General features: G+C 47.8%; 1 protein-coding gene across 3 annotated transcripts; it reads right to left on the minus strand.

Annotated features, from left to right (window-relative positions):
- Positions 1 to 294: 294 nt before the first annotated feature.
- TTC13 (tetratricopeptide repeat domain 13) lies at positions 295 to 21560 on the minus strand. 3 transcript variants are annotated; one of them, XM_078596570.1, is made up of 23 exons: positions 21160 to 21560; positions 18431 to 18513; positions 18200 to 18275; positions 17360 to 17430; positions 17156 to 17221; positions 15896 to 15988; positions 15071 to 15187; positions 14374 to 14484; positions 10762 to 10844; positions 9773 to 9914; positions 8644 to 8818; positions 7036 to 7192; positions 6485 to 6615; positions 6089 to 6221; positions 5853 to 5945; positions 5593 to 5676; positions 5126 to 5207; positions 4638 to 4768; positions 4130 to 4265; positions 3231 to 3310; positions 2636 to 2714; positions 2447 to 2526; positions 295 to 2157 (listed from the first exon to the last, which is right to left on the minus strand). In XM_078596570.1, the coding sequence occupies exons 1-23, from the start codon at positions 21497 to 21499 to the stop codon at positions 2043 to 2045; spliced, it is 2658 nt and encodes an 885-aa protein (XP_078452696.1). In that variant the 5' UTR covers positions 21500 to 21560; the 3' UTR covers positions 295 to 2042. The 3 variants fall into 3 exon arrangements, with proteins under 3 accessions (XP_078452696.1, XP_078452695.1, XP_078452694.1); XM_078596569.1 differs by having other exon boundaries at positions 8659 to 8818; positions 21160 to 21554; XM_078596568.1 differs by having other exon boundaries at positions 4638 to 4765; positions 21160 to 21554.
- Between the last annotated feature and the right edge of the window lie 1898 nt (positions 21561 to 23458).

Consider the following 23458-nt stretch of genomic DNA (forward strand, 5'->3'; position numbering starts at 1 on the left):
AAAGGCAGGAAGGAGGCGGCTGTGTGCGCCACTGTTTGGGACTCGCGTGTTTATTTTGGACGTCCGCGTTCCCAGGGATGGTGGGTCATATGGAGATTGGGGTTTGGTCACGCAATCATTTTAGGTTAATCGATCAGGAATTATTTGGGGTTGGTGCACCGCCCTGCTGGTTTTGAGACACTGAGGTTTTCAAGGACACGTAAATAATACATTTAAATTACCCTCATCACCTCCGCTGTTTGGTATATAAACAACCAACACTTATAAGAAATTATAAAAAACACGCAATTCGAATTATACTGATGAAGGCACTGTTTAATGCAGACTTAAGTAACAATCTTGCATCCAACTGAGAATGTCACATACAGTTCTTGCTCTTATGTATGGCAAAGATTGAGCAATCGAATCCAAGTTTTCAAATTAAACAAGGTAATAGAGACTTTTTTATTGTATTTTTCCCCTGGGCGTTTGACGCCTCAAATTAAAAGTGCCAGCAACCTCCGCCGTCGGAACTCTTGGCAGGTGTTAGAAAAATCAAAGGCGCCTTTGTACGCAAACTCATTTCATGCATTGAAGAGATGACTTTGATCAAACATGTCCTGGCAATCTAAGTAAAATGACCACTCGTGCCCTCACCCCCTAACTGCGACGCTTTTCACCGGCCACGGTGGTGGTGTCAACACTGCAGGTCGGTGGTGTAAACACTGAAGGTCGGCGCCATTCGACAGAAAGGCGTCAGGCATCCTTTCTCGAGATTTCACCAAAAGCTCATCGGAGACTCGATTTGTTCACCACCCCATGACCATCACCAGTCATCCCGCACTCTGCGCAATGACCACGTCTCAGGGTGAACGCCATCTACCAGAGTGTTTGGGGGTTAGGCAGCCAGTTGTGTTGACGCACGCAACTTTAACCACATTTAAATTGAGTACTTTGCAATCAATTGATTCATTGATGCAAAACACTGCCTTTTAAGTGCCTACTCTTGCAAACAATGCCATGGAGTATTTTAATAACTCAATTGCAAAGAAGAATGCTGCTTCCATCATGCCCAGCAAGATCCACTTGATCCATGCAGGGCAGCATCGGCGATGGTGGTGCGGAATCATCTGAGCCGAGGTTGTACGGCAACGCACATTGACCACCGACCGAGCCTCAAAACAAAATGCGTAACTCCATCAACGTGCATGCTCTTGGTTTCTGAGCCAAAACAGATCAAATTGACTTCTGCAGAGTAATTCTTCGATGGTTTGCACCGGCCACATCTTATGCAGGCATTCTTAAATAAAAAAAACACCTGGTTCCTCATATTTGGTTGTCAATGATTGGAGTGTGACAAAATCCCTGCCTAAGCGTGCATTCCGACACTACTACCAAACAATAATCAAATATAAATTAAACATAAAATAATCTCTTTCAGTGTTCCCTTTATGTACTGTATGTCTAAGACAAACGTCCCTTTTTCATATTTTAAAGGGCTTAGCCACAGTTAATATACCTTCTGCTCTCCAGTGATGTGCAACATACATGTACTTGAAGTGGCCAACATTTCTTCAAAAATAAAATTCTGGAAAGTAAATTTATGACACTTTTTTCGAATTGCACAATTTCTTGCATGAAATATGCTGTTAAGTAACAAGGCCCCAAAGGTTCTCAACTTCCTGTCATCAAAGTCCACACCGATTTGGATTTGCCTCAAACCAAATGCTGGTTAACACAACATTCTAACAAAGAACCACATACATCTGTTGTCTGATTTGACCACCAGCTGCGGTGACTTAAAGATCCGGTCGCAATCATCATGCACATCCGAGCATATCACCTAAATTTAACTGAAAAGAGGCGACTGCTAAACCTGAAACATTTGAATGTTTAGTCACAATGACCGTCGATTGAGAGCCCGTTGGCCTAGATAGGCAAGGAAGATTGGGCTACAGTGGTCCCTGATCACAAAAGTTGACGACTTGTTGGGGTGTAAATAACAGCAAAGACAAATTAAAATAATTTATGGTTGTGAAGGAGAGAGGCGGGCCCCAGTGGCGCTAGGACGCGCGGTGGCAGTGCGACGCCGCGTCCGTGTTGAGCACCTCCAACACGCCCCGCAGCGTTGGGAATGTCTCGGCCACGCTCGGCAGCCCTGACTGCACCCACGATGCACTGGGGGGGATGGGGGCACGGACAGGAGAATGGACTGTATGATACAAAACCAGTGAGGTCAATCGCACAAAAAACGGTACAGCCCAACGTTCAGTCCTTCACACCGGAAGGGTATGTGGAAGATTAAGTTGCATTTATTAACAATGCCTGATTCAGTCAAGAATAAGATTAATCTAAGTGGAGAAGTGCAGTTTGAAACTAGGCAGTGTGGGCCAATGTACACCAGGGGAACGGTTTCAGCCAAACGGGGATGGATGAGTGCAAAACCACAAGGAAATACATCTAGTACCTTTTTAATTTAATCCAAGTTCTCATCGTACTGATGAAGGCGTCCGGACTGCCAGCAGTCATGGCCTCCAGGTCAACCAGCTGACAAGAGCACACGTACACACACGCCACGCCTCCACGTGACAAACAGCAACAAGAACAACAACCAAGCCCAGCGGGTGCTACCCCCCACACTGTCGGCACGACTCACCATTCCCTTCGGGATTTTCACGGAGATCTCTTTGCCGCTGGCCAGCAGACCCCCGACCAAAATGGTGTACGCGACCACGCTGGAGGAGAATGTATCGCACAAAGAAACAAATGCCAAAGTAAATAAGCATCGCCTATGATTCAGTGAGATGTCAGTGGAATAAATATGGGGAAAGTGCAGAAATACAAGTCGATGTCTCAAACCTGAGATTTTTCGTGGGACTGAGATTTCTGCATTAGAGCAGCGGCTTCTTGGCTAGCTATCGAACAAAGACGGTCACTGCATTGCGCTCCTTCAGATGCGCTTCTGCGGCCTTCTGGAATGCTCTTCCGATATTAGGAAGCCACTGGAACTATGCACTGTTAAATCATCTAGATTGGAAACTAATTTCGTTACAAGTGCTTTTTGTGTTTAGTTTTCTGTTCTTCCCCCATACCACCGATTATCACGGTTGGCTACGTACGTACGGTGCGAAAGAAGTTCGATATACATACGGCAATAATGATGTTGCATCATATCTAATAGCGGTGTCCTTTGTAGCTGGTCCCCCCAATCACTGACCTCTGGTGGGTCAAAGAGGAGGTGAAACGCTCACCTGGAGCCCCTCGAGAGAGGCATGAGGTTGTAGAAGTAGTAAACCATGGACAGCATTATATTGCACAGCGTGTCCACATCCTGGAAGCACACAACCGCACATTGTTGAATTAATCGTTTAAACACATGGGCCCTGAAGCTCAAGGTTACTGCGAGACATAAAAAACTAGTAGTGAAGCGTGGATCTGCGCTCGTGTTTTTCTTTACAGCAGCAGAAAAACTCTTGAGAAGATATATTTTTCATCGGCTGTTGTCCATCGACTGCTGGATGTAGGTCTTTCCACACCGTCTCTCGGTAAAGTGACTTTACCAAAAGACCCAAAGAATATGAACTCCTGCTGCCACGGAAGCTTTAAGTCAACAATTGTTGGGATCGTAGTGCAGTGCCCTAACCGCTGCACAACCATTCTTCACACACAGGCAATATAAAGGTGCAGCTCTGCAATTTCCTGGTCACGCCACTACTGGCGGAGGGTATTTTTAACGCAATCTTCCACGCTGGCCAGACATCTTGGAAGATGTGGGAGTCCCCACACTTTAACCCACCGCAAGTGACCTGCAAATCGATGTTGGTGTGCCCATTTATACTCCTTAGCAGAGGTGTGGACTCGAGTCATGTGACTTGGACTCGAGTCAGACTCGAGTCATGAATTTGATGACTTGCGACTCGACTTGGACTTGCATAACAATGACTTTGTCCCACCTCTGCTCCTTAGTGGACAGAGATGGCGGAGATTCAAGAAAATTGCCCACTGTTCAACCTCTGGATTTCAAGTCCCAGTGTACTAATCATTACACTACAGCAGCATCCCACAAACAACACACACACTGTACAAATAACATACAGCAACTTCACACATTTGTACTCTCCTCTAAAATATCCCGGACACGCACACTCACGCCGGGCTGTGCCGAGAGTCGCATGCGCTTGCCCTGCTCCAGGAACTGCTGGAAGAGCTCGCGGATTTCCGAGTGGTACTCGTCCGTGCGCCGCTGCGTCGTCTGCGTGTCCGCAATGAACAGCACGTTTCCCACACTGCAGGATGGCGATGGGGTCGGGGGACAGGGACGGACAAGTTGAAAGGGCCCCTGGTTCCCTCGTGGATGACCTGGGTCTCTCTGATGAATGAGCACCCAGCTCCCTGAAGATCCCCTGGGACTTGTTGTTGGTGCTGGCACACGGTCAATTTATCCAGGTGCTGTGCCATGGCGTTGTTTTTTTCTCTCCTCTCTCCCATGCTACCCTGTCCTGACCCTCTCACCCTGTTTTTAATTTGGTAAATAGTCTCGAGGTGCACTTGAGTGTATAGGTATGTTGAACATCTTTCTCTTCACCATACGTAGCAAACCGTGCTAATCGGAGGCGCGGGGGAAGGACAACAAACTAAACACCAAAAGCAGTGCTTACGCATCGCCCGTCATGGTGAGCGTGAAGCCGTCCAGCTGCTGGTCACGGTCGGCCCTGCCCGGCACCTTGGTGGCCACCATGAATCCAGGCTGCTGCTGCTGCTGCTGCTGCCGCCCGCTGTGGAAGATCTTCTGAGGCCACCCCCGCCATCATCATTAGCACGAAGGACAACAGCAAAATAATTAACAGGAGCACCACCACCACCTTCAGCAACCACCAATAACTCTTATGCTGTCGTCAACTCTAAAACCTCCACCACCAACAACAATACAATAAAAAAAAAATCACTGCCATCAGCTACACCATCATCTATAATCACAACAGAAATTCAACAATACCATCATAATACCACCACTGCTGTCAACACCGATACCAACCACAATAACCACCATTATGATTAACAGCCATACCACCAGCATCAATATCATCGTGACCACCACTGCCACCACCCTCCCCTACGACAACGAAGGGTCAGCAGGAGCGCTCACCTTGAGAGCCGGGAGGAGGTCCTCCACCGACCTCGCCTTCTCCACGGACTCCCTGGTCTCTCCGTGCAGCTTGGGGTTCGTTCTGTGCGCAGCGGCAAAAACTCTTGTAGCGCAGCACGTTCAGACGAGCCTCACAAAGTCAAGTCACCGTGCCCCCCTGCTCTCCAACCCGTCTCCATATACACACATCCAATCGTTTATCGAGCAACAGATGCCAACATGTCCTTCTTGTCAAATGAACACGTCACCAATAACACTAGGAGCAGAACGAATGCAGTTTGGCACGAAACAATGAACCCAATTCTTTAGATTTTTTCATCAGCCAGTACAGGAAATGAATGCCATGTGCTATGCCAGTATAGGAAATCAATGCCACATGTCATGTACAATCAAATAACATCTGCAGTAATACGTCAGTTTCACGTTAGCCGTATGGAATGCAGGCATGTGACAATGCGAAAGAGTACCCATAATGCTGTAAGAGTTTCTCTTTCACGGAGGTCAGCATCCTGTCAAAGTACGTCGCGTAGCGCAGGTTGCTGACGTGACCCCTGTAAGCACAAGTCGATGTTAATGCCGACAATGCAGTGTCAGTGCCGGTGTTGACGTACGAGTCAGTGATGGCGTTAGTGCTGGTGTTTATATATGACCATGTGTTGGTGTCAGGTACTGGTGTTAATGCTGCTGTTGATGCGCAAGTCAGTGCCGTCGCGGATGCAGTTTTAACCTGACGAGGTTGATGTGGCTGTTGAAGCCGCTTTTTAGGCCACGTGCCGGCATCAGGTCTAACCACAGAACTGGCTGGTCTGGGTCAACCATCCTGAACCATGCACGCACAGACGGCCGCACACAAACACGACAAGTTTCCTATCGAGGCAGCTGTACAGTACGATATCGGTACGACGACGCGTGCTCAAAACGCCAAGGAGCCCCGCGCACGTCCCGCCGCAGCGCGACATTCACCTCCTCCACTTGACGGCGACATCGAAGAGGTCCCTCCACGCCAGCCTACGGCTCTTCCCGGCCACGCGCACCTTGCCATTCCGCCACACGTGCTGGAGCGTCTGCATGACTTCCAGTGCCGCCATGCCCATGGCTGCACTCGGTCAAGGCACGAACGAGCGTCAAACGCTCATTTATCAGTGGGGGGGAAGAAAAAAAAAGAAAAAACAACCGTTCTCGGTTACTTCTAGATTTGAAGCTTTCATGACTGCAAGGATTCATACTCTTTGGTTTTTTCGGTAAAGTCACGTAGGTAAAATATAAATGAAAACAACTAAATTAAATCACGACTTTTCGGGCGCAACACAAGCGTCAGTCTACATGCGTCGATGTCACCCGCGACACGAAGCCCCCCACCTCTGTGAACCCTGCGGTTGGGCAGAAAGCCGGGCGCGTCGTACTGCATGAGGGAGCCCAGGCGGTCGGCCGCACACACCAGCTCCCGAACGTCGGCACCGTAAGCGTCGAAGCTCTGCGGCACAACGTCCCTGGCGGGGGAGGGGCGCGGGAGGAGGCGCGGCGAGTTGGCGCGGCGAGACAAAGGACTCTTTTCACTGTATTTTGAGCATACAATGTTAAGTAACGAACTCCGTTTCAACTAAGACATGGGCATGAGTTCCTATGAGAGGGCTTGGGGCAGACCAGCAAGACCTAGGCCAGGATTTATCAAATTAAAATCCTTGCAACCCTCCCCCACATGCAGCTTTCCGTGACGTGCGATTACCAACCGTCAGGTGCGCAGTCGATTGATTGGCACACAAGTTGGAAATCATCTGTAAGCACGGAAAGCCGTGCCGCCGGGAGGAGTCGCGCGGACTGGAGTTTCATAGCAGCCGAAAGATGAGGGTGGCGGAAACCCCGAAGGCCGCGGGCGGCGGTGGTGGCGGGGGAAGGCGCACGGCCCTCACCTGATGGAAGGCTGCAGGCCCGGCTGCTCCTCGTATCCCTCGAGCAGGAACGGCAGGTTCTTGGCCCAGTGCTCGCGGAACGCTGCCGTGAGGTCGTGGTCGGCACTGCAGTCGGCCACGGGCGTGTCCAGGTTGGCGTGCAGGTACCGGGAGTACTCTGAGAACATAAACAATTAAACCGCAAAGTGAGCGCACATTTGCCAGGCATGGCAAAATACAAACTGTGACTTGAGTTGTACCTGCAAAGTTATCTCCTAAACTTTAAAGGATTTATTTGTGCCAAAACTACTGTTCTAGCACCCTGATAATAATTGTTTAAGGGCGCTTTAGAAATTATATTCTATTATAATAAATTACACTTGTTCATATTTTCATATTTGCTTTCCCTCGTATATGAACATGTTACGGAATAAAACATCAGCTTCTCTACGTGGATGCAGTGGCGCTCACCTGTAATCCAGCGCTTCGCATGCTCGGATCAGTGGATCATACACATCTGTCAAACTCCCAAATATTCTGGGCTACGAGGTGGCCAGGAGGTGACAGGACAGCAAATTACTTTATAAACCCGTCTGTGCAGACCTGCGAAAGCCATCTCCTGGTAAGCGTGGATATCTTCCGGTTTCCTCCCAAACAAACCCTAAACACTCCATTAATCTGAATTTGTCAAACATCCCAATGCAGGCCTCTCCGAACATGACGTCTCGGGACTCAAACATATTTACCGAGCTAAACAATTTACTTTGTTAGTTATTCATAATGCCCACTTGGGAAGGGCCAAATACTGTCTGCGTACATTGTCTGTGGGCCTTTTGCTGTCATTTGGAGGTTAGCAGAGCATGAGACATAATTCACAAGTGTACGATATGACTGGGTACCCCATTTGAAATCGAGACTTCTGGTCTCAATGGGCTCTCACTTCGCTATAAGGGGTCATCTGCATGTCAGGGTGAATGGCCAAACAAAAATCCCAAGAGTAAAACATCACCAGCAATTGCGTTTCGTCGTTATAAAGCTCTATATTTCTCTCAACGTGTCACAAATTAACTACCGGATTACAAGTTGCACCACACAAAATAACTGATCTCAATGTGGCCTGCCCTGGTTAAGAATAACACAGCGAATTTAAATGGGTTCAGGGCAGGTATGCGCAATCTCACAAAACAAATCGACCCTTCACAGCCCAGAGCCCTGAAAACGACAGCGGCGCACCATCCGTGCCTCCCCACCCGCACCTCCCCCCTCCCTCCACCCCCGCGGCAAGCACGCAACACACGGCCAATGCGGGCGCCGCACACGGCGACACGGCCGCATTCCGAGCATGCTAATGGTGCGACAGTGGACAACGGAAAATAACGAGAGTGACTGTGACCGGACACCGAAAACGACAACTCAGAGTTGCACACACTGGGGGGCGACTACAAAATGATCCCCCTACAACCGTGCCCACTGCTGGGACAAGTGCCATCGTAGCGAGCACCTATTTAGGCCGGGAAGGCGCGCAAGGCAGCAGTGTGGCTGGCACCACGGCCGGCCGCCCTCACCTCCCCGGGTACTGTTTACAACATCGACGTCGGTTCGGCAACGCACGCTCACAAACACGCACACCTCGGAGGTACTTAACACGCAGGTACTCTGGGCTGGCCTTCTGCCCCGGCAGCGGCTCGTTGAGCATCACTTTGGTCTGCGCCTTGACGCCCTCGTAGAACTGGCCCAGCGCGACGTGGCTCAGCCCCTTCATGTACTGGCAAACCTCGTTGGAGGGCTCCAGCTGCAGGCAGCGCTGACAACGGGGCAACAACGCAAGCGGCGGTTACAACTCTGCTGCCTCCACACACCTCGCGACTTCACGGGGACCGCGAGTGCACGCAACCGTGCCTCGTCTTGCTCGCTCGCGAGAGAGCCACCAAACGGAGCACACACCCATGCCGAGGACTCGGGCGGCCAGACTGCCTGCGTCAGCTCATCCACGCTGCGTTCGAACCGCTGCCACGCTGCAGGTCAACACCACTTGTCTTTCCGCTTCGTTCCCCGGATTCCTCGGCTTTGGAGCGCCCTCCCATCGTCTCTTTCCTAAGATTTCATAAAGCTTGCTCAAGTCAAGAAACGATTGAACTCTTCCATAATAGAGGTTTTTTGGGGTTAAGCAGCGTAAAAATGAATGTGCCGTTACACTCACCACCACCCAACACTGCCAATTAGTCAGGTACGTCACGTAAACAAAACATCCCAATTTGTTATGAGTACAGCAGGGTAAACCCACAACGTTGACAATTTGAGCACAAAGTTTCTACCAGTAATTACAACTAGCTTCATCAAGGGCACAGCCAGAGTTGCCAATATTGGTCGTGAAAGCCTACGTGTTCGTATGAACTCTTATCAAAAGTCCAAAAAAAGTCAAAAGTCACTTTATTGTCAAGTGTGTTACATGCATGACATACAACAGTGCCGTTTGTGGCTGGCTGCTTGGCGATTCAGGCCCTTTGTATATTGTGCTTAGCAATGATGATGATAAAAAAAATACAACGACCTCTCTCAGAACCTCATCCTCTCACTAGATCAAATTCCCACATACCACCGGTCATTTGCAAATTCACCACACAACTGGCACGACTCATCGAATTCTTGCGCATCAACAGAAACGGCCGTGGCTCAGACAGCCAAACCAGGGCTCGCACAGCTTCCCCAGAGCAGGATGGGGGGGGAGGGGTCACCACAAAAAAAAATCTCCTCTCACCTTGAAGTCGTTGAGGGCCTGGCTGGGCTCGCCGTGGTGGTACAGCATGATGCCGCGCAGCTGCAGCGACAGCACGTGCTTCTGGTTGAGAAGCAGCGCCTTCTGGAAGCTCTCCATCGCCGCCTCGAAATCGCCCAACTCCCTGCAAGGCCACAAAGCGAGGGTCGACAGCGGCCATGGAGTTTGTCAGCCGGCGTGGGCCCTCCGCCACGCCTCGAGCCCCGCTCGCTCGCTCGCACAGGAGGCGTGTGCGGGACCGGGTTTGTTTACAGACTTGTACGGGCATATGACGATGCATCCATGAAAACCGATTCTTACAGTCGCAAAAACAACAAAAAAGGACGTTGTTTCCGATGGATATGAAATGCATGCAACTAATATGGTCATTATAAATTGAGCCTAATGGAGAAAAACATTGTAAAAGTGAATAAAAATGAGAAACGGTATAGGAATGAGACATCAAATAAACGAGATAATATCATCTATTCTCAAATAAAACTGTGGCCGTAAACAGGGGCGATGGTCTATGACATATCAGCGATTCTATATGCTGTTGTCATTTGATATGGCCAACTTCAGAGAAGGCTCATGCTTGATAGATCCCCTTAGGAAATGCTATTCACCAACTCATAAACATACACAACAATAATTATGTACGCGCTTATAGTAACTCACTGCTGGATGAAGCCCTTCCAATGGGTGTGCTCGTCATGGGTTTTATTGGCAATATTTCACCACACTCATCAATGAGCGTTTGTGAAAGGAGAAGCCAGGATCGGTTGTGATATTACTACATTAATGTTCGCCTTGGCGGGAAACCAAAGCGCGGCTACCCAGATCATCACAGCGCTTGAACCACTGGTACACCGCTCTCCATATGTGTGATTTTTAAAAAAACACAATCGGTAGAGCGCTGTCCGGTTCACGAAGAGGGAGCTCATGACAGAGAGAAACGAAGCGATTCGACGGACGCCGTGGAATGCTTCCACCTGTAGGCCTGGCCGAGGCTGCGGTAGACGTCTGTGTAGTCCGACTTCAGCCTCAGGGCGTCTTTGAACGTGTCCACAGCCTCCTGCGTGTGACACGCGCGCACGGAATACTCTCACAACTAGTCGTGTCGCGGGACTCGCATAGCACAGGTAGCGGGACATCAAAGGACAACAGCTTGCCAACAAATCCCTGGAGTCAAGCAAAGTTGTGTCTGGTATGTACGTGAATGGGAAAACTACCCGGGACAACCAAGTGTGATAAGCTAGGTCTGCATCGTGGCCAGAAGAAGGCAGTACAACAATGGATTCTTGAATATCTGCTCGTGTGTGTGGAGCATTACGCGTAATATAATTGCACCTATGGAATGTGCCCAATCCAGTCAGATCTCTGAAGCCAAGCAGAGTTCGGGCGGTGTTTGGATGGACGACCACCACACACAAACAGGTTGTCACAGCGCTGTGGGGATACATCTTGGGCAGCAGAGGACAATGTAGAAAAAAGCAATGTTGGACCGCACTTCTATGCTTCCACATCTACGCCCCTCTCCTCCACCAATCTGCACTGACCACTGTGTTGAAATACGATCAATTAACACGTTTGACCTGCACAGAATGGATTTACAAAGGGCTGTACATGTAATAAGTAATGAAAAGTGTTTTGTGCGGGGCCAGGTACAGATATGTGGAGCCCCCACAGGCAGTGTTGGGCTTCAGAGTGGCCTCATCAGAGAGTCAAATGATTTAACATTACTCACACAGAGCAATGCAAGTGCTGCTGTAAATCAACCAACTGCATTGTCTACTGTATGTATGCTGAACTTATTTCACACCGTACGTAGCCAACCGTGCTATTCGGAGGCGTGGGGAAGGACAATAAACTAAACACAAAAAGCATCTTGGCTTCTCTGTATTTATTTTCGGTCGCGCGATATTCGTTCAGTCATGCATTTGCGATGACAGAGTTGCTAACGGTTGTTTGTTGGCGTTTTCCCCACATCGCACACACAGGAAAGTAAGCTTTGATTTACGTGGATAGCCGACACCACAGTGTGACAGCTGATCACTAGCCGTCCTGTGTTAACTAAAGAAACTGCTGGAGGATGACGAGTCTATTATGCAGTCGGGCGGTGTCAGTGTTGTAGAACGAACAGCCGCGTGTGTCAGCAGAGCACTCCAGGAGACCAGGCCCCACCCAATCCAGGCATGTTCCCCGAGACACACGGTCACCACCAGGCGCGTAACGACGCATCGATTCCGTATAGATTCTTGCGCTCACGGTGTGTGCTTCCAATCATGCATGTCGAAAAAAACTGTTTACCTCTCATCCGACCTAAACGCAATTGATATTACGTTGTGAATTGTACAAAAACAAACAGATGAGACAAAAAATAATTCCTAATCGAATCTTGACCCTGAATCATGATAATTCATTGAATCACTTGAATGAATTTAATCGTTATCGACTCAATACCATTGCTAGGTTCTCAAAACCATGCCAAAATAAGGCAAATTGTAAATTTTTACCCTTTGTCCCAACAAAGGGAATTTGTCTCATCACTCAACTTACAGATTTGGCATGCATTCGTAGGTGATCTGCATCTTGCACGACACAAAAGGCAAACAAGATCTCAATCTTGAGGTGGCAATCTCCCTGGATTTTGGCTGAGCTGACGACGGAATGACCCTGTCGCGACCACCCCACGGCATGCTGGTTACAATCAAGATGGAGTCACTCAGGACCTCTGCCCCCGGCTGGGAGGGGTGGGGAGAGGGCTCAAAACTCCACGTACGCCGCCCGCCACGGCTGCCTCTCTGTACGGCTGCCTCTTGCCACGGCTGCCTCTTGCCACGGCTGCCTCTTGCCACGGCTGCCTCTTGCCACGGCTGCCTCTTGCCACGGCTGCCTCTTGCCACGGCTGCCTCTTGCCACGGCTGCCTCTTGCCACGGCTGCCTCTTGCCACGGCTGCCTCTTGCCACGGCTGCCTCTTGCCACGGCTGCCTCTTGCCACGGCTGCCTCTCTGTACGGCTGCCTCTTGCCACGGCTGCCTCTTGCCACGGCTGCCTCTTGCCACGGCTGCCTCTTGCCACGGCTGCCTCTTGCCACGGCTGCCTCTCTGTACGGCTGCCTCTTGCCACGGCTGCCTCTTGCCACGGCTGCCTCTTGCCACGGCTGCCTCTCTGTACGGCTGCCTCTTGCCACGGCTGCCTCTTGCCACGGCTGCCTCTTGCCACGGCTGCCTCTTGCCACGGCTGCCTCTTGCCATGACTGCCTCACGCCACGGTTGCCGCAGTGACGCTGCGAGGCGTTGGTGGAAACCGCTTCAGTGCGACTTAAGAGTGCGACTCACGCGGTCAACTGATAGCGCACACCCGCAGGTGGGAACCCATGAGGCGCCGCAAATATCCGAAACATTTTTAGAAGCGTTCACCGACTTCTGCGGGAAGCTGTGGCTTCACCTTTTGCCTCACAACAAAATGACGAGGTGGTTTATCTTGACAATTTTGACCATTTACACATTTTGTTTTTAGCTACGTAGTCAATGAAGCACCATTGATATACATACGGAGTGGTGGTCAATAAGTACCACTGATTATACCAAAACAATTTGTTGCACAAACCTACTTAGCATTTTGAAGCACAATCTTTGAGTATTATTTAATTACTAGCCTTTTGCCCGTCCAAATCTGAAACTAGCAAGCGAAAAGCAGACCACCATCAATTCGTGTGCAATTTGTAAGGCCGCAGTGACACAGACTTATTTAATTTAAAGGTTATAATCCCTTGTTCATCACGACGTCCTTTTTACTTCTATCTCTCAACAGGTTACGGAGATCACGTGACGTGAGGGTTCTGCCTTTGTAGTGAGGGTTGTGAGTTGACGCTGAGGAGGGGGGAGGAGGCGCCTCGGCCCCCCATGTGGAGTGACGTCAGCCGCTAATTATTATTAATGGAGGGGTGTCCATTTGGAAAACGTCACCTCTTCATGATTATTCATGTGGGGGGGCTGTTTCAATGTGGAGTGACGTCACCTGCTCATGATTATTAATGAGGGGGGCTGGCCCACGTGGAGTGACGTCACGCGCGGGACACAGACATTCTCGGCTCATTATAGTAGTAAATATCGGAGTCATTGGATGCATTTCAATAGCACATGAAAAATTCATGACCAATCTTAAAACTAAAAAGTATATAATAGGTGACGTTTCAGACAATCGACCTTCACAGCACAGAGAGAGACCACAGCTGTAAATCAGTGTCTTATTGATCAGCGTGATGAGTTTAAAAATATTAATTTTACACCTATGCTAACAGTCCTTTCATTTGTTGTTTTCATTTGTACTCGCATAATATTTCCCATTGTTATAATTTGATCGGTTAAACGAAGGAACACCTCTAGCCCTAATGGTTTATCGACACAGATAACGCTCCTTAAAAAAAAATTCTCTAAAAGCAGCAACAGCACTTCACGATAACCTTTTGCCCCCGCACTTGCGCAAGAGAACGAAAAAATCAATTCATCAAGAAGGTGTGACGCCAGAACCCTCAAAGCCGGGGCAAACCCGCGCTCCCCGTGGCATGTCCCCCGCGTTCCTCCACCCCGTCGCTCACCCGCAGCTTGCCGCGGTGGTAGAAGGTCAGGCCCTTGTAGTGCATGGCGACCGGCTGATTCATGTCCAGCTCCAGAGACTTCTGGAAGTCCTCGTAGGCCTTCGGGTAGTCCTGCAGGCAGGGCGGACAGCAATGGTGATGTTTACAATTCTCATTTCGGCATCACAATTACATAAAGTACTATAATGATGACGCCAATATTTTATTTGGGGAAGCCTTGCTAAATTTGGAGAATTTTTCATGAGGGTCCAACATTGCCACGATTGGCCAATTTCATTTGTGACTTGTTGGTATGTGGGAGGAAATGCGAGTAAACCATTACTGTTCTTACCAGGCTGAAACTCGCTTACCTTCCAAGCTCTAACACAATTGGGGATATTGAGGGTGATTATTAAAATATACATCTTTCAATGCAAACTTTATAATTGCATTGAATAAAAATGTACCACCAAAGAAATTACAAATATGCAACTTTGAAAATTACCATACGAATTGGATTTTGTTTCTGTTCCACGACAATCTTGCCATTTGTAATTATCTCCGATGTTTAACCCCCAATGCTGGCAGCTTCTTCTCATGGAATGAAACGTCAGACATCACGCCGTGCCACACGCGGTACAACCAGAAAACCCATCGGAGAGCCATGCTGCTGCTGTTGTTTTTATTGTCAGGTTTCGGTTCACGGCACGGCACGGACCTCGGACATGAAGCTGAATGTCCCGCGCAGCAGGTAGAGCCGGGCCGACGGGCGCAGCGCGATCGCCCGGGTGCAGTCGGCCACCGCCTCCGCCGTCCGGCCCAGCGGGGACAACAGCTGCCACAGCACGACAATCGGCCGTTAATTCACACGCACACGGCCCTCCTGTCAATCCACCGCTGGACGAGGGCCTCCCCCCCCCCACACCGCGAGGGTTCTTTTACCGTTACCTTATCATGCTGCTCAGTGCGGGTCAGTAAAGTGGGGACCGTATATGTGTGGAAGCATAGAAGTCGAGCGCGCAAATGAATGTTTTCCGAACTTCCCTCTGCTGCCCACCAAGTAGCCCCGTAACCCCAATGACAACCCCTGTTTGTGCGTGGTGGTCACCCATCCAAGCACTGTCCAGGCTGAATCCTGTTTAGCTTCAGAACACTGATGCGATCGGGTGCATTCTTGCTGACTTGGCCATAGGCTTCAATCGCTTACTTTTGTGAACACCATTTTGGCCGTAGGCAACACAAAACGATCGCAATGAAGGCAGATATGATCAGTTCTAGAGCACTAATACTTAGACTTTAATTATCTAATTCTAAACATAAACAAGCAAAACTATAATGAAAAAGAGACGTTTATTAATGTGTCTATGTCAATAGCATATTCTCAAAACCTTTCAAGCATCGCTCTTTCTTTCGTCATTATTGAACACTAATATCTTTAGCAGGTGTGACGTGTAAAAGACAGCATGGTGAAATTCTATCACAACCGCATTGCAAAAACATGCATTGCAGTTAAAACGCCTGTGGTCAGACAGGGCCCGCTCACCTCTGCACGCTGCTCATAGACGTACGCTGCCTCTGGTTGCAACTGCAGAACTTGATCGAAATCGGCGAGCGCCCGTTGCATGTTCTCAATATCCTGACAGCGCCAGTGTGGGTGGGGGGGTCAGTGCACGATTCAGACCGTCATGGCACCACCACAACTCTTATATAACCGAGGTTATCGCAAGTGTGCAGTATTCACAAGTGTCCTCTCTCTCCATTCATTGCCACTGTTTTCACACTGGTTCTCTCATTAATTAATCGATGCAAAATAACGCGATAAACCGATCGGTTTTTTTTCAAACATGCTTTCAAATCAAATTAAAACATTCTGCCCTAAATTAAATCGTTACATTGTGGGAGTACATATTTTGCATCGATATAACTCATGTAAAGGTTCCTTACAAGAAACCACTGAACAGGGGTGTGCAGAAGTCCACACCTACGTAATGTTTTCCAATTGCGAAGACCCAGAGGTATCCCTTGCAAAATGAGGTTTGTTATGTCAGGAGGCTTTCACCTGATGGTAAAAGTGCGTATGATGCACGGACGGCATAATGCTTTCCAACACTGCGTTTCTCTTTGGGTACGAAAGCCGATGGCTATCTGTCAGGGCAAAATTCTTTTGTATACAGTAAAACCTTGGATTGAGAGCATAATTCGTTCGGGAAACGTGTTTGTCATCCAAAGCACTCGTATATCAGTTGTGATCACGTGACGCTCGGCAGACAAAGCGTGTACACATACTACTCGTATTGCAAGACCTCGCTCGTTTATCAAATTAATATTTATTTTAAAAATTTGCTCGTCTTGCAAAACACTCGCAGACCAAGTTACTCGCAATCCAAGGTTCGACTGTATTTGCAAAGTCATTATTGCTGTCGTTAATCTTTAAGGTGTTGGAAACGCCTTCATCAATTTGGCAGGTTTTCAATTAGTCTTTCACAGCAACGCATAACTTTAAAGTTAAGGTTGGTTCATATAATCTCGGTGAGAGTTATATGTATGTTGAACTTCTTTCACGCCGTACATAGCCAACTGTGATAATTGGAGGTGCGGGTTACGCCCCCTTTACGAATGGATGGACAGCGAGAGCTCAAGCATTAAAGGTGTTCCACCTTCATCGGAAAGCAGTAAAAAGGTGTTTGATTATAGTCTATGTATTGGCTCTTCTTCAGTAGTCTATATTGCACATCAGGAAACACTGACAGTAAAGCATTGAAATGTGGCAGTGCAAAGAAAAATATTATTGCAATCTCCTTACCTGCAGCCCTTTCCGTGCATATGCAATGGCCCTGCCGTACACAGCACTGACCAGGTCTGCGTTGTCCTAGTGTTCGTAGAAAAGCATAGGCACATTGCAGAATTGTTGGGACTCATTGTGTGCGGCGTTAAAGACTCCCTCGTCAAGAGGGAGGCGGCGAGTACACTGTGCATCATGGACACCGCTGTGCAAAGTGGACTTTACCTGCAGCAGAGACGTGAAGTGTTTGATTGCCTCATCGTTCAGTCCAAAGTGTATTAACACAAACCCGTAGGCTGAAAACGGAGAAAGAAAATCGGTTGTGTAAAACTGTGCACAGGGCACCAGAAAGGCAGTGGATTTAGGCCGAATATACTACATCTCCTTTAACGTGCATTTTAAATGGAATGCTCCACGTGTTGTATCTTGCTGGGTTGTTAAAAATTGTAAAGAGAACTTATATTTTTTGTAAACTATACCTCTTTAATAGCATCACTATGCTATGATTGACAGAGCTGGTTGACCCAGATTGCCATTGGGAAAATAGACTTCTGGTCTCAATGGGCACTCAACCGATTTTAAACACCGTCTTTCTGTCATGTAGCATGTGTAGTTAGCATCAGTAAAAGTGTATTTTAATATTTCATGAACAGAAATTTTTATTTTTAAGCATGTAAACTTGACACTTCATCATCCTAAATCTTTGTGGCATCGCAGCAACTCTGCTTTGCAATCACACAATAGTGTGCGAATAAGCACAACAAGTGTGGTTTGATTGATGAGATATCCAATGCTTATATAAATAAAAAATTATATGATTTACTCAGCAAAGCCTCACAGGGTGATTGGATTGTTTAATCAAGGCAAGTTTTCATAACTACACAAGTCCTTTATAAGTAAAGCTTAACTTAAAAACTATCAACAACATGAAAAAAAACAACGATTGTACGAGCACACGGCCAAACATAAACACCACTTTAAAAACGCAGCGGTGATCGTGCGGTGATGCCTGCAATAAACAAGATAAGCGGACTTCCCCAATTCTCTGTCGCACACGATACAGACCGAGCTGGCGGTCGGTGTCGAGCACTCCGCTGGGAAAAGGAAACTTCCTCTGCTCCGCCAAAACCACGGCCTGGCTCTGCACGGCACAGATAAGGGGACATCATCGAAGCTAAAGGGGCGGCACGCCTCGGCTCATCTGTTCACGCGCAATGAATAAAAAAAGGCACCGTATATTTATAGGTGGGGGGGGGGGGAAGAATTGTAAAATTAGTAACCAAAGTTTGACGTTACCAGAAAGTTTTCGTTGTTGATGGATGACTGTTCACACGACACCACTGAATCACAAGCGACGGGAAAATCGTGCCTTAAAGAAACTGTAAAAAGATGCGAAAAATTAAACAAAGATACGGATTTTCAAAAGCTGTCCACCTCAAGTAAAACTGCACATGCTGACAGTCGCAATGATAAATGGCAGGGCAGGCCAACAACTCTTTCGCACGCAGTAATTTTGATGTATTTAGCTGCAATTGTCAACTTCTCGTTGCGTTTCCCCACATGTCCACGTTTGCCGCATTGACCTCTGCCTAACATAGAACTACTGAAAACATCCATTCATTGACGAAGACAACTCTGGGCACGGCAGCCTTTTATTAAACACGTGATACACGGCGACTAGAACGACGAGATCAGTCATTGCAAATGCATATCTGGTGGAATTTGTTTGGTTCGTCGTGTTGGCAATGATTGCAGTCTCCCCTTGCTGTAGTCAAAAGGTCTCGCTAGTTTTTATTAAAGGCTGATATGTCTGTACTCGTTGTCTCGAGTGGTATACCTGTCAACCCATATACGGTTTACCCGTATTCCTGTACAGGGAAATTGAGTTTTCAGGTCCATACGGCATCCAGCCGTTTCAATACTGGCAAAAAACAAATGCTGTCTATTTGTTTGTGTTTCTCCCTTGTGATGGGACTTTGTAGGATGTACGTTGACATTTATAAGGGCACGAGGTGACCAATAAGGTCCTAATTGGTCTGTAATAAGGTAGGCACTGATAAGGGGTTGACAGGTATGAGCGCGGTCATATTCCCAGTAACCTTACACGTTTTCATATTTACCATATATAATACCCACAGTTACACACCGGATTTAGGGTGACTTAATAACTGAATGCACACAATTAAAAAAGACGGCGGCAGCTATTGCAACCAAAGATCGGTAAATCAAATTGTATTTTTTTTTAAACAAATTCTACATTGCAAATCATAACTGTAAACAGGTCAGCAGAATTGTCATGCTCGTGAGGTTATGGAAAGTTCTCAGTGCAGCTGTGGCTACACGCGAAAATACACAAACTCCTCAAAATTCACGTGGTTTTCCAGTCTTCTAAAGAATGAATTGACCGTAGATGCTGTTGATAGCTTACACACGGTGTGCAAACTCTGCCAGATTGTTGCAATTCCACATTTCAAAGTCGGGAACCAGTCCAGGATTTACCAAGTGATATGTAGTTCACCGCAAGTACTCGGTGTGGTTAATGCAGACACAGATTCCTTGCAAAAGGTTTCTGTTTGGTGTTTGAACATCTTAACACCTGTTTAATTGCCAGAAAGGGTAACACACATTCTTATATTTTGATATTTAGTTGCAAAGACGCACAAAGAACAACGGGGCAAAGATGAGCCAATCTTGGAAATTCCACATTCCCATGCCAGGTTTTGTGTCTCTGGCATCAAGCATTGTTGATACTTTACAAGGTAAAACGTTACATACTATGCGTACATTTTCATCAACTTTTTGGTTGTCGCATACAATACTGTTTATAGAATGGCGAGTGAGTGAATGGGTGGGTGAATGAGATAGAAAGTGAGTTAAGGAGTCAGTAATGCTCTTTTTGAGTGAACTAATAACTCCAGTCAATTATAATTACAATAACAGCAGCATTGCGAGCTGAAATAACAATTATATTGCGTTTAACACGTAGGCTTTCGCGACCAATATTATCCATAAGAGGTGTTTTGGGTTAGATCGCGTAAATATATAAATGTGTCGTTAAACCCGCCACCACCCGACACAGACAGTTGCAATAACTGGCGAAACGTCGTACTCAGATTGTAAATGTTGTGGCTTGGCTCCCCAACACACCGGTGTGCTGTACTAGTACACTACACTATACACTACACTATACACTACATTACTCTAGACCAGGGGTCGGCAACCTACGGCTCCGGAGCCGCATGCGGCTCTTTACGGGCTGCTTCTTGACGATATGTACGTATGTACAGTATGTACTCAGATGCATTGCGGCTCTTGAAATACTGAATTTTGTACCGAATTGGAAAGAAATGGCTCTTCTTGTTATTTTGGTTGCCGACCCCTGCTCTAGACTATACACTACACACTAGTGCTGTACTAGTGACCATTTGGCACGTTCTGTTAACGTGACAACCCTTACTAGTTGGCCGTGTCGGGTGGTGGCGGGTTTAACGACACATTTATATATTTACACGATCCAACCCAAATCCCTCTATTATCGATTATATTGCGCTTGCCATTCATCACCAATGACAGCTACAACTTGAATGATTTGAGCCACAGGTGAGTTGTTTAGTCAATGACTAACCCACTCACTGGCTTACTGGGATAATAAGCCAGCCACAACTTTACCCAGTCACGGAATTAATGAAGCACCCACCAATCTCACCAGGCCACCCACTGGTTAACTTAATGAGCGAATGCGTCACTCACTCACTGCCTTAGCGAAGCCACTCACTGACTTAACCGAATGGAGTGAATGAATCACTCGCATTGAGTGACTTACAGAATAATCAGTCACCTAACGAGTAACTAAATGAATGAATCACCGACGTAGCCAGTCACCCACTGCCTGACGTTACGAGTACATACATCACTCGCTCACCGACCGACTGACTGACTGAGCCCTTTAACCCACCGAGAGCGAGTTTAGTGATCGAATGAATGAACGGATTGAGTGAGGCGCGATTTGGGTGCGCGAATCGCACCGGGCACCGCGTCGGCGCAGAGTTGCGGAAGGCGGCTCCATCGCTCCCCGCACTCGGCGCCTCGCTCGGGAGACGCTGTGCCGGGCTCCGCCTGGCCCGGCGGCGGCGGCTGCTGAGGCTGATGTTGCTGCTGAGGCTGATGTTGCTGACACACCTGCCCAGGTTCCTGTTCGCCCCCAAACAGCGGCAGGCTCTGAAAGAACTCGGCGCCGCGCGTGGACGACGACGAGGCGGCGAAGATGAGAAGCAGCGAAATCAGCAGCGGCATGCGCGAGAGACGAGGAGACGGGAGGGGAGAGGGAGGAGGAGGTGTAGGAGCTGACAACACCAACACCGCCATGATGATGATGGTGGTGGTGATCACCGCCCCCAACGCTGCCGCGGGGAGTGACGGGCGGCCGGAAGCAGGAAGCGCGGTACCGGAAACACGTGCGAGTTCGCGCGGGAAAGCCGCTCGCCACGTGTTTGAGTTTGTGTTCGGTTCGTGGTGGTTGGCTCAATTGTCGAAGCAGTGCTGCCTCACTTATTACAGACTTTATTGGTCACCCCGTGCCCTTTGTAAATGTCAACGTGCATCCCACAAAGTCCCATCACAAGGGAGAAACACAAACAAATAGACAATCACCACGAGTACACACACCACTACAAACCTGTCAACCACTTATCAGTGCCTACCTTATTACAGACAAATTCAGGGCTTATTGGTCACCCCGTGCCCTTATAAACGTCAACGTTCATCCTACAAAGTACCATCACAAAGGAGAAACAAACAAATAGACAAAAATAATGTTACTAAGCAAAAACTTGTATGTATTAATTCAGAAAATTGGTGTAAATGATGTTACTTGTCATGATTTACTGTCTGATCTTGCATGCTGATGCCGCTTTCTTGATATGTCGATGATGCACACACTCATGTAGTAAATGTCCAGCAATAAACAGATTATACAGGGTTAAACAATACACCTACATTTTATTTGGACGTTTCTTTTTTGCCCGTATTGAAACGGCTGTACGCCATATGAACCTGAAAACTCAATTTCCCTGTACAAGAAGACGGATAAACCGTATGGGTTGACAGCTATGGGTTGGTGGTGATGATTGGAGGGTGGGTAGAGGAACTCATTCATAACATTGCGTTTATTTACAATTATAGTATGCTCACTCAGTCACATTACTCTTTCAGAAGAGTCCTGCATTAGGATGTGACCAATTCCGAGACGAAGTAGTTTGGCGTGTGAAGTGAAACCGGAGTAAGCCAAGAAGGGTTAACACTAAAAGCGACGCAAATATAGATACAGTAATCCGTTTCTGAACGATGTTGAAATTAAATTGTGGCAAGCTGTCGAGGAATGTGATGTATCACAGGAGCAATCATTGGTCTTCCCTTGCAACGTTATAAAGCACATTGCGCACAACACTGAAGATTGCTTATTAATCGAATCCCAGTTTCATATTCGTTTCCCAGCTTTTTATTTGAATACACGTCGTGGTGGGACAATCGTGTGTGTGTTTTTGACACATCCCGTCAACCACAAGGCCTTCTGTGAGTGCATAATGCGCGTCGCTCGCTTTTAGATGCGCCTCTGCGGCCGTCTGGAACGCTCTTTCGATATTAGGAAGCCACTGGAGCTATGCATTTTCAAGTAATCTAGATTTAAAACTAATTCGTTTTGAACTGATTTTTGTGTTTTAGTTTGGTGTCCTTCCCCCGCACCGACGATTTGCACGGTTGGCTACGTACGATGCGAGAACAGTTCAACACACCTACGAGACAATGTCGAAGCCGGTCCAGTTTTGTTTAGAACCAATGATGCATCTTCTGAACGCAGTGAGGTTGACGGGAAGTGGGACAAAGACAAAACATTATATAGGGATATATACAGTGTATGAAGATATGGATAATTCTACTGATATTCTCCACAACGACGCCGATACTGTATGCATATTTAGTGTTTAGGGTGCGGTAGGTGACAGGGGTAGTCTAGACAGTGGAGGGGGCCTATCTCTCCCCCATCGCCATTCTCTCCATCATCCTCTCACGCGCCTTGTCCTTTCTGAACGACGTCTGTGACGATGGCCCTCCTTCCACTGAGCTCTGGGCACGATGTTTAAACTCAAGAACGCTGCTTTGTTAGAAACTGTACCCAGCATCATTAGACATAATTTGGCGATGCTGCTGATGCTGAGTTGGTAGAGGTGCACGGTTAAGAACAAAAACACTCCACACATTCCTCAACGGCATCTTGAAAGAAAAGACGTTCAAAGTAGGCGACGTTTCGTGCGATGCCCCCTTCGT

The sequence above is a fragment of the Lampetra planeri genome, chromosome 7 (genome assembly GCF_965212315.1).
Source record: "Lampetra planeri chromosome 7, kcLamPlan1.2.h2, whole genome shotgun sequence".
In the NCBI taxonomy this organism is placed as follows: domain Eukaryota; kingdom Metazoa; phylum Chordata; class Hyperoartia; order Petromyzontiformes; family Petromyzontidae; genus Lampetra; species Lampetra planeri.

Bases quoted from the DNA above. Each gene is read 5' to 3' on its own strand.
- TTC13 (XM_078596570.1), bottom strand. From the start codon at position 21,499: ATGGCGGTGTTGGTGTTGTCAGCTCCTACACCTCCTCCTCCCTCTCCC. The intron at 17,431-18,199 runs GTCTGTATCGTG...CTCCGTTTTCAG, and splicing joins CGACACCGACCGCCAGCTCG to CCTACGGGTTTGTGTTAATA. The intron at 14,485-15,070 runs GTCCGTGCCGTG...CCCTGCCTGCAG, and splicing joins CATTCAGCTTCATGTCCGAG to GACTACCCGAAGGCCTACGA.